Source organism: Magallana gigas, chromosome 1, assembly GCF_963853765.1.
Source record: "Magallana gigas chromosome 1, xbMagGiga1.1, whole genome shotgun sequence".
NCBI lineage: Eukaryota > Metazoa > Mollusca > Bivalvia > Ostreida > Ostreidae > Magallana > Magallana gigas.
Window position 1 is genome coordinate 40,791,706 of NC_088853.1, and position 13,087 is coordinate 40,804,792.

The 13,087-nt window shown below is 30.4% G+C and overlaps 1 protein-coding gene across 1 annotated transcript; it reads left to right on the plus strand.

Moving 5' to 3' along the window:
* Window positions 1-766: 766 nt before the first annotated feature.
* LOC117688160 (microfibril-associated glycoprotein 4-like) lies at window positions 767-12,772 on the plus strand. Its single transcript, XM_066086334.1, has 7 exons — window positions 767-812; window positions 4,315-4,475; window positions 5,932-5,985; window positions 7,878-8,026; window positions 8,621-8,717; window positions 11,713-11,883; window positions 12,537-12,772. The coding sequence occupies exons 2-7, from the start codon at window positions 4,328-4,330 to the stop codon at window positions 12,770-12,772; spliced, it is 855 nt and encodes a 284-aa protein (XP_065942406.1). The 5' UTR covers window positions 767-812; window positions 4,315-4,327.
* Window positions 12,773-13,087: the final 315 nt, after the last annotated feature.

The following is a 13,087-nucleotide window of genomic DNA, read 5'->3' on the forward strand; positions in this document are numbered from 1 at the left end:
TTTTAAAATCACTACTTAAAGTCGGTATTAACATTTAGAGCGTCTGCCATATTGCCAAATATAAATATCGACTGCCTGGCACAAAAATGCAACCGCTTATACAAAAAACATCAGTCCAAAGAATAACAATTTCGTATGTCGGCCGATGTTGATTTTTATGGAAGGACCCAGTTGTAAAAAGGTAATAATCACCTGAGCTAAAACTATTGATATGTGATAACTTAATTGCGAATTATAGAAAATCTTTAAAAAAAAAAAGGAGAGAAAAAAAAAACATGCTCCCAGTATGATATAACTAAATATTTTGATATAACTATTTTGATTTTATTTAAATTATGAAATGAGCATTACAGGAAGATGTGTTTACTTAATGTCCATATAATCATTACAGAAATGTTTTACAGACCATAGACGTTCAGAATATATGATCCAAGTAAATCTGAACATAAGGATAATAGTATTTATGTCTATTTGGATGATAAGAGATATTGTACATTGTCGAGGTTTTTTAGAAAAAAATCACAATTAAAATATTTTTGCAATGTTTAATGTTTTTTTTCATTTGGATAGCAATAGTTTCAATATATTTTCCGATATGTTATACAAATATGTTTCTTTTTTTTATTTGTAAGTTTAACCTGCTTGGTGCTCCTTATGCAAAGAAATCAAACGTCAAACAAGGAAAAAGTATTACTAATTATGCACCAACACATGACTAGGTAGACCAATAAGAGATCATGTTTTATCTAGGTATTTCGGTAAAATCATTATGACAAGGTAGTGCTTTAAGACAACAAGACAACGAAAAAAAGGTATGTCGGCGTAAATGTAAATTGTTGACAAAAAGGCAAATCTACATTAATTTTTCGTTATACTTTATCATTTTTTATATGTTAACTATTTGTACTTGATTCGTTTTCGTAAAAGGAAATAGATTAAACTGAACATGTAAATGTAAGCAAAATTAGAATTTGGTAGAAAACGGAGACATAAGTTACTGCTTTTGGTTGGTTTATATCATCAAATAGTTGATGTTATATGAACAAGTTGATGTTATATGAAATCAGAGTTACAGTTATCGTATTCGTTTATGCTTCGTTTATTAATTTGTTTAACGTACGTATATGTTTATTAAATATTCCATCGCCTTAGTTGTTAACATTTATAACAATGCAATTAGATACTTTAAAGGACCAAATGTGGCGTGTATCTTACATGATGCAAACATATTTTGCTTGTTTTATATGGTATTTTAACAAAAATTGTTTAAAGATAAATAACATTCTTAACGCATTATTATTTTTTTTTGTCTCAAATATAAGCACAACGCATGTGTTGTATGCATTTAACTCGTTCTTATTTGCTGCACACCAGGGGCCCGTTTCTCAAAAAGGCCTACGTCCAGGCGTAAGCTTAGTCCGGACTAAATCAGGGACTAAACCTCAAAACCAGACTAAGTTGTATAACTTTAAGAAATACCTATTGTTCGATAACTGTCTCTATTTCTAAATAAATCAAGATTAAATCAATTTGATAAATAGTGGGCTCACCTTATTAAACGTATATAATATACATTACTATTTGTCATACTTATTATATAAACAATTGTATACACCCCCATCCCAATAACCCAAAGCAGATAGGGAAAAAGTAAAACTCACATACACTTATTAAAACCGCAAGGATGCAAAATGTCTTATCCGGAAGGGGATAGGGGATTTTTTTAGATAAGGCATCTAAAAAAAAATCCCCTATCCCCTTCCGGATAAGACATTTACATTTTCCATTTAACTTGTAAAAACCTTTTATTCATAACACTTTCTTTAAAAAGGAAGAAAGTAAAACTCACATGCACTTGTTAAAATCGCAAAAATGTAAAATGTGTTATCCGGAAGGGGATAGGGAAGTTTTTAGATGCCTTTTCCATTAAACTTGTTAAAACCTTTTATTCATAAAACTTTCTTTAAATAGGAAGGGTGTTCTTAGATAACTGCTTTTATATCTTTATTTTAATCAAGATACTGTATACAGGGTTATATTTCTGTCCTTCTACACTTGCAAACAGTTTCACTCGGTCGTGACTTCGCCAAGTCACAGCTGTTACCTAAGTTACTTAATATTAATTATTGAAAATCAACATAAATTTGCCCGCTGACAACGAGGGTGAAATGATTGAAAATTAAACAGGGCGAAGTATTCCCTGTTTATGGATGGTGTATATTACTTTCAACCCCCCCCCCCCCCCCGAAAAAAACAAAACAAAACAATCGATCGATTTAAACCAAAAACAGGAAAGGGAGTTGAGGAGACCCCGGCCACAAATGTTGATAATTCCTGTCTTGTTAATTGTTGATATTAATATCTTTTAAAACTATTATCATTTGAATCGCAGAAAATCAAGAATCGTTTCCATGTCATTGTCTACATTCTTTCAATATTGGAACAGAAGATGGACAAGGTTCATATTATATTATTTATACAGTAAATATTTTCGATTTCAGTTGGTTGCTGTTATACTCATGGTCATATTATTTTCTATAAATAATATAGTGAATTGATAAAAAAGAATCAAGCCTTATCCCAGCATCTGAAAATGTCTAAAGATCTACAGTGTCTATGAAGCATATTTCTCTTTCTGCAGACGTATTGGGGCATATCCACTGTACCTTGTCCATGTATTCTATAAATATTTGAAGTTTACACGAACATTGAAGTTAATTTCTATGTATTGTTTCATTCAATCAATATGTAAGATTGTGCCTCAATATCATCTACAATGCATTTAATTGTCAAATATTTGGTTTCTGAAACCTCTTATATACTGTGGAATCATTAGATTTCGTGGTAGCTCAAATTTCGTGGAATTCGTGGGTACCTCTTATCCACGAAATAAAATCCTCCACGAATTGATAAATTAGGGTAATAAAGTCATATTTCCTTTTGTAGATATATAAGAATACACGAAATTACGTCCACACGAACCTGTAAAATTTAAGCCATCCACGAAAGTTGGCCCCCACGAAATTTAATGATTCCACAGTATGCCGCTTTCATATCAACTGTTTTTCACTAAAATTTCATAATGTTAAGAAATTTATAGGCATTTGTTCTACTTTTATTAATATAAAATGTCATGAACAGCTTGAACTATGCACATTCAGTGGTAAAGTATAACATGCGTACTTTCGGGTACTACATGTACTATGAATTGGAAAATTGATCCACCACATATAATCATAGCCTCAAAGCAAAAGAAAATACGATATGCGCATGCTTAGTACTCAGCGGAGAAGTCTAAGTTTTTCGACATTTAAACCCTAACTTACGCCTTTTTCAGAAACGCAACTTAGACCCGACTAAATATTGGCGTAACTTTGTTAGTCGGAATAACTTCAGCCCAGATTTACGCCTTTTTGAAAAACGGGCCCCTGGAATTTACAGCGATATGTTATTTATCATACGTTGACTAAAGTGTCGACATCCTATTTTGCTGGTTTATTACCTTGTGTTATCTCTCTCTCTCTTCTCTCTCTCTCTCTTGGCATGTATAAACATTATTCTTTTATTGTTTTATTTACGTATATATTCATTAAATGTCCCTTTGCCTTAGTAGTAAACATTTATAACAATGCAATTAGATACTTTAAAGGACCAAATGTGGCGTGTATCTTACATATAATGCAAACATATTTTGCTTGTTTTTTTATGGTATTTAAACAAGAATTGTTTCAAGATAAACAACATTCTTCAAACGATATCATTTTATGGTCTCCAAAATAAGCACAATGCATATGTTGTATGTTTTTTTAACTCGTTCTTCCTTGCTGCACACCTGGAACTTACAGCAATATGTAATTTAGCATACGTTGACTAAAGTGTCGACATGCTTTTTTGCTGGTTTGTTTCCTTGTGTTATCTCTCTCTCTTTCCCTCTTCCTCTCTTCTCTATCTCTCTCTATCACTCTCTCTCTCTCTTTGGCATGTATAAACATATCAATTGATATACCATTTTGTCGTGACGTCATAAAGCTGCATAAATATGTTTTATAATTAAACTGTGACCAATTAATAAAGACGAATTTTAAAAAATGAAAAGCTGTATTATGCTCACAAAAAGACAGATAAATATAATTTCCTTTCACAAACTTCTGTGCAATATGACATAGATTAAAGTTTACTTTTGTTTGAGTATAAGTTCGAAGACTGGACCGATATTTTTTTTTTTTTGTTTCTCCTGTATTCAATATAGAAAATGATATTTTTTTCACTAAATATTTTTATATTTAAACAATATTTCCAATTAATGTACTTCAGTTCTAAAACAACGATGGACAAAATAGTTTGTTCCATGGTGTTTCGGATTATACTTTTTATGATTCTGTATGGTGATATCAGTAGCCAACCTTTATACGAAAACAACAGAGGAGACCAAGTTACAACGAAGCAGACAGAGTTGTATTACCAGAAACTCTATGGTAAACCAGAACAATTTCACAATGGTTGATATTGTGCCAATTGTCCATTTTGTGCATGCGACTGGTTTACTTTATTAACATTTACCTCCCCCCCCCCCAAAAAAAAAAATAATAAAATAAATAAAAAATAAAATATATTTAGCTTAGTTTGGATCAACTGCTATTTATTATGCCCCAAAAACGCAGTTGTACTAAACAAATCACATAGTATATTTTACTTTTGGTGAGCATATGTTAGTGAAGTACATCAGTCCTATGTACATATTGTCGCAATACGCAACCATACATGAATGCAATTGTATGCATGTGCATTAGTTTTAGGATTTTGATTATCTTAAATGCTTTTGGTGTGTTTTTGGTGAAATATATTGAAAATGGCAACAAATATACGCAGAAATGCACAGTCGTACAATGTTGACAATACATTTAACGCACACGTTTTGACGTTTACTTTTAATAGCGCATGATACACAACATGTTAGTATGTTAGTATGTTGGGCAATTTAAAAATATATTTTCAAACTGCAATGAAGTATCAGCAACACAAGACATTATTTTTCTACACAGACTGGAGATGAGGGCATTGATAAGATTAGCCCTGGAGGAACAAATGTCCGAAAATGTGGACTCCGTTTTATGCAGCAGTTGATGCATGGTTATAGTTTTTTAAAAGGATTATGCATATAATGTACGATTAATGTAATCAAGAGTTGTTTTGTATATTTTTTCTAAAATTATGCTTGTTTGGTATTGTTGAGTAGAAATTGAACACAGATAAACAAAACAAATACAGGTTAGCAAATGTCAATTAATGTTGTAATCATTTTAGCTGTACAACTTTATTAATAATAACATGCGTATGTCCCTATATCTCATTGTCTTCCTTTGCCATGTCACTCAATCTAAAACTTTAAGCTTAATATTTCAAAAATTGTAATCAAAAACAATATTTTACAGATTTACTTTTTACGGACGAAACAATAAATATTGTTTTACAAATATTGTTTTTCTTGACATTAACGAACACTTATGACAACATTAAAACTGTATTGTTACTAGTATATCTTTGTTTTGGTCATAGCTTTTCCGATCTGAATTGCCATTTTTGCATGGATTGTGTCAATTGTCAATTATTGAAATTTAAAAATCGTATTTGCTATATATCATTATTTATTAAAAAAGCTTATTGAATGTTTACAAAATACATATGTACCTGAAATTCATAGGAGATGCAACAATTATTTGATAATTTAAACACGATCGTTAAGGAACTGTAAACAGCTTTCATTAAGATGGTTTTTATTAATTTATTTGTTCATTAATTTTTTCACCTTACTTACCTTTTTATTTTTAAATTTATTTATTTATTTATTTATTTATTTATTTATTTATTTATTTATTTATTTGTTTATTGTATGTTGATGTGTGTGTCTTAATATGTGATTTTATTATCTAGAACGAGAGATTTTTCTTGAAAACAGTTGGAAAAAGAAGCTAGACTTTTGTAGAGGTAGATTAAAATGTTATGTATGTTTTTTTTTCTTCATGATTTAACTGATAACACACAATTTTTTCCGGGGTTTCGATGTCAGTTGTTTTCAACTGCACGTTTTGTTTGCAAAACAAACAAAATTAAAACATTCGGCAAAGCAGATGCAAAATACAGGAGAGGCCAATATACACGGATAATACCACTTTTACCGGAAAGATAATTTTGATTGGTTGGGATGACTAACACCAGCAAATTAATTCATTTCAACACACATGTATGGCTAAATTTCCCTTATCTATGATTAGAAAAAAGAGGTAAATCTGAGTTAAAATATATCTTGTTTTTGCGAAAGTTAAGGTTTATCCCCATTTCTATACTTCAACACCCAATATCAATAAAAAAAGAAAATAAAACTCGCTATACTACTTTTAATCAGTTAGAAAAAAAGATTAGTTATGTCGACTTTACATTCTATAAATTCTTTTGAAATGCAAAGTTTTTCTTTTAAAGACAATTATACCCCCGCAAACGAAGTTTAGGGGTTATATTGGTTTCACCCTGTCCATCTGTATGTCTGTCCGTCTGTCTGTAGACGCAACTTTGTCCACCCTATAGAATTTTTTTTACTACTGCATGAAACAGTCTGAAAATTTGTACTCATGTTGATCACCATCTGAAGATGTGCAACTGCAATTTTTTTTTAAGATCAGACAAGATATAATGATTTGATGACAGTTTCATTGTCCTTATTCTATATATTGTACTCTGATGTTGAAAAGTAAGGGAGGTAATCCTTACAGATTTTATTAATTAATTAATAGTATTAAAACACTCTAAAATATATTTATATAAATACATCCAGATGGATGTTTTTGTCTTTATGTCTGAACTAAAAAGATTTTTTATAAGTATTTCTATCAACTGACAATGCACAATTTGTGTTTGTCAATTATGATAAATTCTTAGGAGCTAATAAGAACATCGAAGACAAGTGTGGCTGAATTCATTTGCCCAAGGGGTGCATTATCTGAGCCATGGTTCAGATGGAGCATGTGTTTAGGAAAAATTGATAATCTGTAAAATGGATGGTGGTTTTCGGGCAATTTTAAAACTGTTTCATGTAAACAAAAAAGTTTCTATCATTATAATTAAATAAATAATATCATTATTAAAAAAGAAGTTAACTATTTTTAGAAGTTGTTTAAATTTATTAGTCAAGTAAATTGATGAAGTGACTCTATAGGGCATTAATTTAAATGGAATTCAAATTTACTGATGTGATTATACTGTTTAGGCAATTATAAAATTGTTTGTAATATTAAATTTTCTTTTTTACATATTTTTACATAGTACGGTAATTTTGGTATTGTTTTGGGAGTTTATTAAATTTAACAAGCTCATCAAAGAAAATCAGAGTCCTATGGGATCAATTTTCTGATATGAAGTTCCATTGTACCACAGGAGAAAGTACAACTAATTGCATCTTTCAAGACTTTTATTAGAACGATATTCAAAGTTTTATCAACAGAACGGCATTGCTTGGCTATCGGCATTACCATTTACTGCAATGGGGGGGGGGGGTTACTGTCATTTTGTTGGTTTTTCATTATAACAATGAAATAGCAAAGAAATTTAAAAAAAATATATCATCAGATACATAAATTAGTAAATGTATTACTGTTATACATATGTTTTTACTAACATCGACATTCTGACAATTTTAATTTTTGAATTTTTTTTTATTTGTATGTGTTCAAATCGTTATCATTATATTCAATTATTTGTCCCATTTGAAATGAGCCTTGCGGGGGTATTAGTCCTATTACGACAGTTCTTGTTTTGTTTTTTGTTTTTTTAGCATATATGACCTGTTTAATAGCTCACATTGTATTTTTTTCTTTTAAAAACAGAGACATTGCCATTCGACTGCAAGGAACTACATATGAATGGGAAAAGAAAATCCGGTGTTTACACTATCTACCCGTGGGGGAGGTGTGATCCTAATTACCGTCCTGTCCAAGTCTACTGTTTTATGGAGAGAGAAGGAGGCGGATGGACGGTCAGAATTTACACTCAATAATTTTTGTCAAAAAAACAGGGCTTTGAAGAAAAAACAGAATAAAAAATAAAATGCCATGAAATTGGGGTGTGCCTGAACTACACAATTAAATGCTTACAAGTGAAAAATCTAACGGCAAAAAAGGAGGTTCTGTCAGTCCTCGAACGCTTTGAATAGTGCACTGTTTCTGTCCGTAGTTTTCATCTGTTATTTTTTTATGGGTCTTGCATACCGGTATCATAAAAGGTATTCAATATTAGAAAACTACAAATCTACCAATCTCTGACTCATTTATCTTTGTTGATATTTCTACTAGTTAAAATATAACTATTAAACATAGAAAACATATGATATATCCTATATTTCATTTTATTTAGCACACCGAGTATACGTGTTTTAAGCACTTTTCCGTCTTCAGTTGCAACGTATCTCTTAAATGTTTTATTTATTAATACAAAAATAACAATTAAGTAACTAATTAACAGAGACTTACATACACTGTTAATATATATATATATATATATATATATATATATATATATATATATATATATATATATATATATATATATATATATATATATATATATGCAGGCAATACAAAGACGAGTAAATGGAGAAGAAAACTTTACTCGAAATTGGACGGAGTACAAACATGGATTTGGAACACCTTATGGTGACTATTGGATCGGTAAAGAATATTTACGTTTTTATGACGCAGAGTCGGATTCATATGGGAGGAGGTTTAGCCATTTCTATCTTTAAAAAAAATAAAGAAAAGAAGACCAAACAAGTAAATAGAACAGAGGAAGGAAGAAGAGAAAAAAGAATTCAATGTGAATTAACATTGTCCAAAATATACAGTATAGTAGAATATTTAAGCAATGTTTTTCCTAATAAGTAGGTAAGTTAATGATTTATAATAGTGCCATGTGTTTGATAAACAAACATAGCGGCATGTATATTACATGTATATAATTACTTCATGAATAAACACCCGACCAATCGGACTTATATGTCACTTTATAAACATGAGTATACAAATAATAAGTTTACGTATTGTTATTTTTTTTTTAAATACAGGATTGATTTTCTGCACATAAAAGCTGAATATAAAAGGTTTGCAGTTTGTCTAGGAACGTTATATACGAAAAAAACCAGCGCAGTCTGAGCCAGACATGTTTAGTAATAGATTATTAAAGCCAGGTCGCTCTTGGTCCGATTTTGGTATTTTTACAATTCGACCGTTGGAAGTTATACGGAATTGGTTGCCGTTAGGTATATCGTTGAGCAGAGTACGTGCGTTCAGTTCAATGAGCGTCTGTGCTGCAATTTACTTGAACGGATAAACACCGATTTGTAAGCATCGACCTCCCAAAGTTTACACTTCTCGTACAAATTAGATTGTTTTTCATTCAACGAGAATATCGCTATCTTAACTAGACCCAGTTTGCCTTTTTCCTGCTTCTAAGACGGGTAGCGGCTAGCACGTTTGTACGAAAGCCGAGAAGGATCATTCGAGATTCGAGATTCAAAATACAAGATTCAAAATACGAGATTCAAGTTTAGAAATTCGAGATTTAATATCTAAATTAACCAATCAAATCATGGATCTGATACCTGTATCCTAGCAATATCAAACTGTTCTTAATAAAGATTATTAGTACATGCTCTTATATACAAATAAATGCTATGTTCACTTCTCCCTAGCTAACTAAATAATTGTTTGTATTTATTTTTACACAGATTATACAAGTAGACTAGTAATAATGCAGTGTTTTGCATTTTCATTGTTGATCGGAGAACATCACATAACCGTTTAAGAGTGTATTTTGGAATCAATAGATTTCGTGGTGGCTTAAATTTCGTGGAATTCGTGTGTGCCTCTCATCCACGAATTACCATCCGCCATTAATTAATAGATTAGGGTTTCAAAGTAATATGTCCTTATGTTGTTATGAGTTAATACACGAAATTACGTCCCCACGTAAGGAATCCACAAAAATGGTCCCGGTAAATTTAAATGATTCTACAGTAATTATTGTGCAAGTTTTTAATATTTCAAAAATAAATTCTTTAAAATTATTATCTGAATTAAATAGACATATTAAAGTTGATGAAGTATCACCCTTTGCAACATTGTTAAAAAAACATGAGTTTTGACAAGAAATCCTTAATCTATTGCAATTTTTCTGTGTTTTTTACTTTTAATTTATTTTCTTATTTACAAAATAATGCAATTTTTTTAAACATATATTAACGTAATTATCAATATTAGGGTTAGTTTAACGAGTTTTTTTTACTACTCAAAAATCTCAAAAACTTCATAAGCGTTTAAAAGCTTCGCCCCCTGTACCCTTTTTCCACGATCATGCTTGGGGTATCAACGCAACCGCCCCGACCCATCTCCTTCGGAAAAATCATGCAAGCCTACTTGTATTTCCATCATCATCGCAAACCACAACAAAATTATTTCCTACCTACGTGGACTGAAGACAGTGGCTTGGGACGATGATGTACTTTAAGTTAAATTTTAGTACATAATGTCTTTTTGGAACGCAGTTGTATGTGCTAACATCTAACGTTCATAAGTATTGATTTGTATCCATAATTAACATAATGTCAAATTTACTGCGATGAGACATTAAAAGAAAATAAACCGTAATCCCATTAGCAAATATCATTTAAATTTTACTGTTTACTTTTTTCAATAGTTTTTACACATCAAATGGAAAATAACCTTACAATCACTATAAGGTCTTCCATTGGAAACGGAAGACCTTAATTATCAGAGTAGAAATACAAATAATCTGGAAAAAATTATTAAAATTGGGTACAGTTTACAAGTTTCCAAAAGGTCTGTAGGGTAGACAAATGACTCGGTCTCATTTCTTTTGGATGAGTAAAAGTGAATTTCAATTTTCGAAAAAAAAATATGATGAAAAATAGAGACTTTTTGTATGCTTATTTGTCACAACGGCTTTCGTCAGATTTAGTTCTGGTTGCACTCCTTTTTGATAAAATAAGTTCAATATTGAATGACTTAAAAAACGTTCTTACGTCACAACACGACGCTCGTGCATGACATGTATATTTAATTACAATATGCTAATTTTATTTAGAATCAGTAACGAAATCTATATCCCAACTTCATCAATTTCAAAAATCTATTTTTTTCTTTTATTTCCATTTTCAATTCTTCAGTTTTCTTAAAATAAATATTCATCTCAAAAACCATCATTAAAAGGACCGTGTAAAAGGCTATTAATGACTGAAAGTCAAAAAATGCTGATACTTTGAACATAGTCCCAAAATAACTTGAAAAAATTAATAACATTTGATTTATTTTAATGATTGTGACAATTTGTGCAGCAAATACACGACTTATTTAAAATGTATTGAAAAACAGATTACGTACCGTTTCTAAGCATTGTTGAGAACTAAAAGAGATTAAAGAGTATTATTAAAATAATGTCAAAAGAGAAGGTGGTTAGATTGTTAGTGTCTGACATTATTGTTGGTGTTAACGATATGGAACAGGAAAAGAAACACATGTTATTGTCTCCTCCAACTTATGGGCTGTTTCTGATTCATCTATATAAAAATATTTGCAGTTCATGTTTTATATTTACAGTTAATAAGTAGCTTGTTCGTTAATTCGGTTTATATTTATTTTATAATTTCAGGAAACGATGCTATACATCAGTTAACAACTCGACGAAATTCGTCTTTGGTTGTAACAGTAACGCCAATGAACAGTAGTTTGGTTTCTTTAAAGTTATATTATCAGTTCTACATTGATGGCGAGGACCAAAACTATACACTGCAAATTGCAAACCCTGGATATGGAAATTTAGGTACATCGAATCATTTGTTTAAATTGACTGTTAGTAATTTTTGTCATTTAAGTATTGTAAAAACAAACCTTTTTTTTTTTATTTTCTATATATTTGTCGTGCGATAATAAGATTATATATGAACTTTGATAATTGTTGTGATGGTAACATATACAAGCTGCTGTACAATTTTTAAAAAATATATCAAATTGCGAGGCATTTTCAAATGAAATGTCAAAAGTTACCCATGACAACAAATGCATAGTGCCTTATAGTTACATTTACACTTATACATACATGCATGTATACAAAATAAAGAAATCAGTGAATATGCATAGCTGTGTAAAATTATGATTTTTACATAGAATTGATGTTACACATGTACACGTAATTAAAATCAACACATATAATAATTCAATAGAATCTGTTGTTTAACAAAAAAACATTATTAATAAGAAGTCATATTATCAACATTTATTATTTTTTTAAAGATGTTTCTAAAAGATTTCTGTTTTCGAAAGAGCAGTAAGACTGAAATGCAATAACTTTTATACAAAAAAGCAAAATATGAGGATATCAAGTGCTATTTGTTTATCATAAGAAAAGCAACATATAAGGACATATCATAAACCTAAAAAATGATGGTTAAAAAATATTTTTATTTTTTTTTTCAGACGATGATCCTTTTTTCAAGACTACAGGAATGCCATTTAGTACATTCGATGTTGACAATGACAAGTCTATCACTAATTGTGCAGCAGATCACTTAGGAGGCTGGTGGTTTAATATGTGTCATAGTGCCTTTCTCAATGGTCCTTGGCAATCGGATGAATGGCTTGATCCTTGGTACATGCAATATACAAGCGGAACGCAAGTGAATGGAACATCCATGTGGATCAAATCACATTAAGAGCTATGAGTATCAGCATACAAGAACAAGTTAAATGTATGTTGTGTAACAGCACTTAAAGTTCTTTTATGACACAGTTTTGGTCAAGCAAAAGAGAAAAGAATGTTGACACGAGATGTATTTTTCTGAATCAATATGGTATCAATCATGGGGGGAAAAGATAATGTCTTCATAATTTCTGTGTACAATGTATATTTCTGAAGTGGTATGGTATCAATTATAGGGGAAATATATATTGTCTTCATAAATTCTATAAACAATGTATATTTGAGAATTTGTAGGGTATTTTTCATAGGGAAAAAAGCTATTGTGTTC

Excerpts from the sequence above, each read along its gene's own strand:
- LOC117688160 (XM_066086334.1), top strand. The coding sequence starts at position 4,328 with ATGGACAAAATAGTTTGTTCCATGGTGTTTCGGATTATACTTTTTATG. Across the intron at positions 4,476-5,931 it reads GTATTACCAGAAACTCTATG|AACGAGAGATTTTTCTTGAA; the intron begins GTAAACCAGAAC and ends TTTATTATCTAG. Across the intron at positions 11,884-12,536 it reads CCCTGGATATGGAAATTTAG|ACGATGATCCTTTTTTCAAG; the intron begins GTACATCGAATC and ends TTTTTTTTTCAG.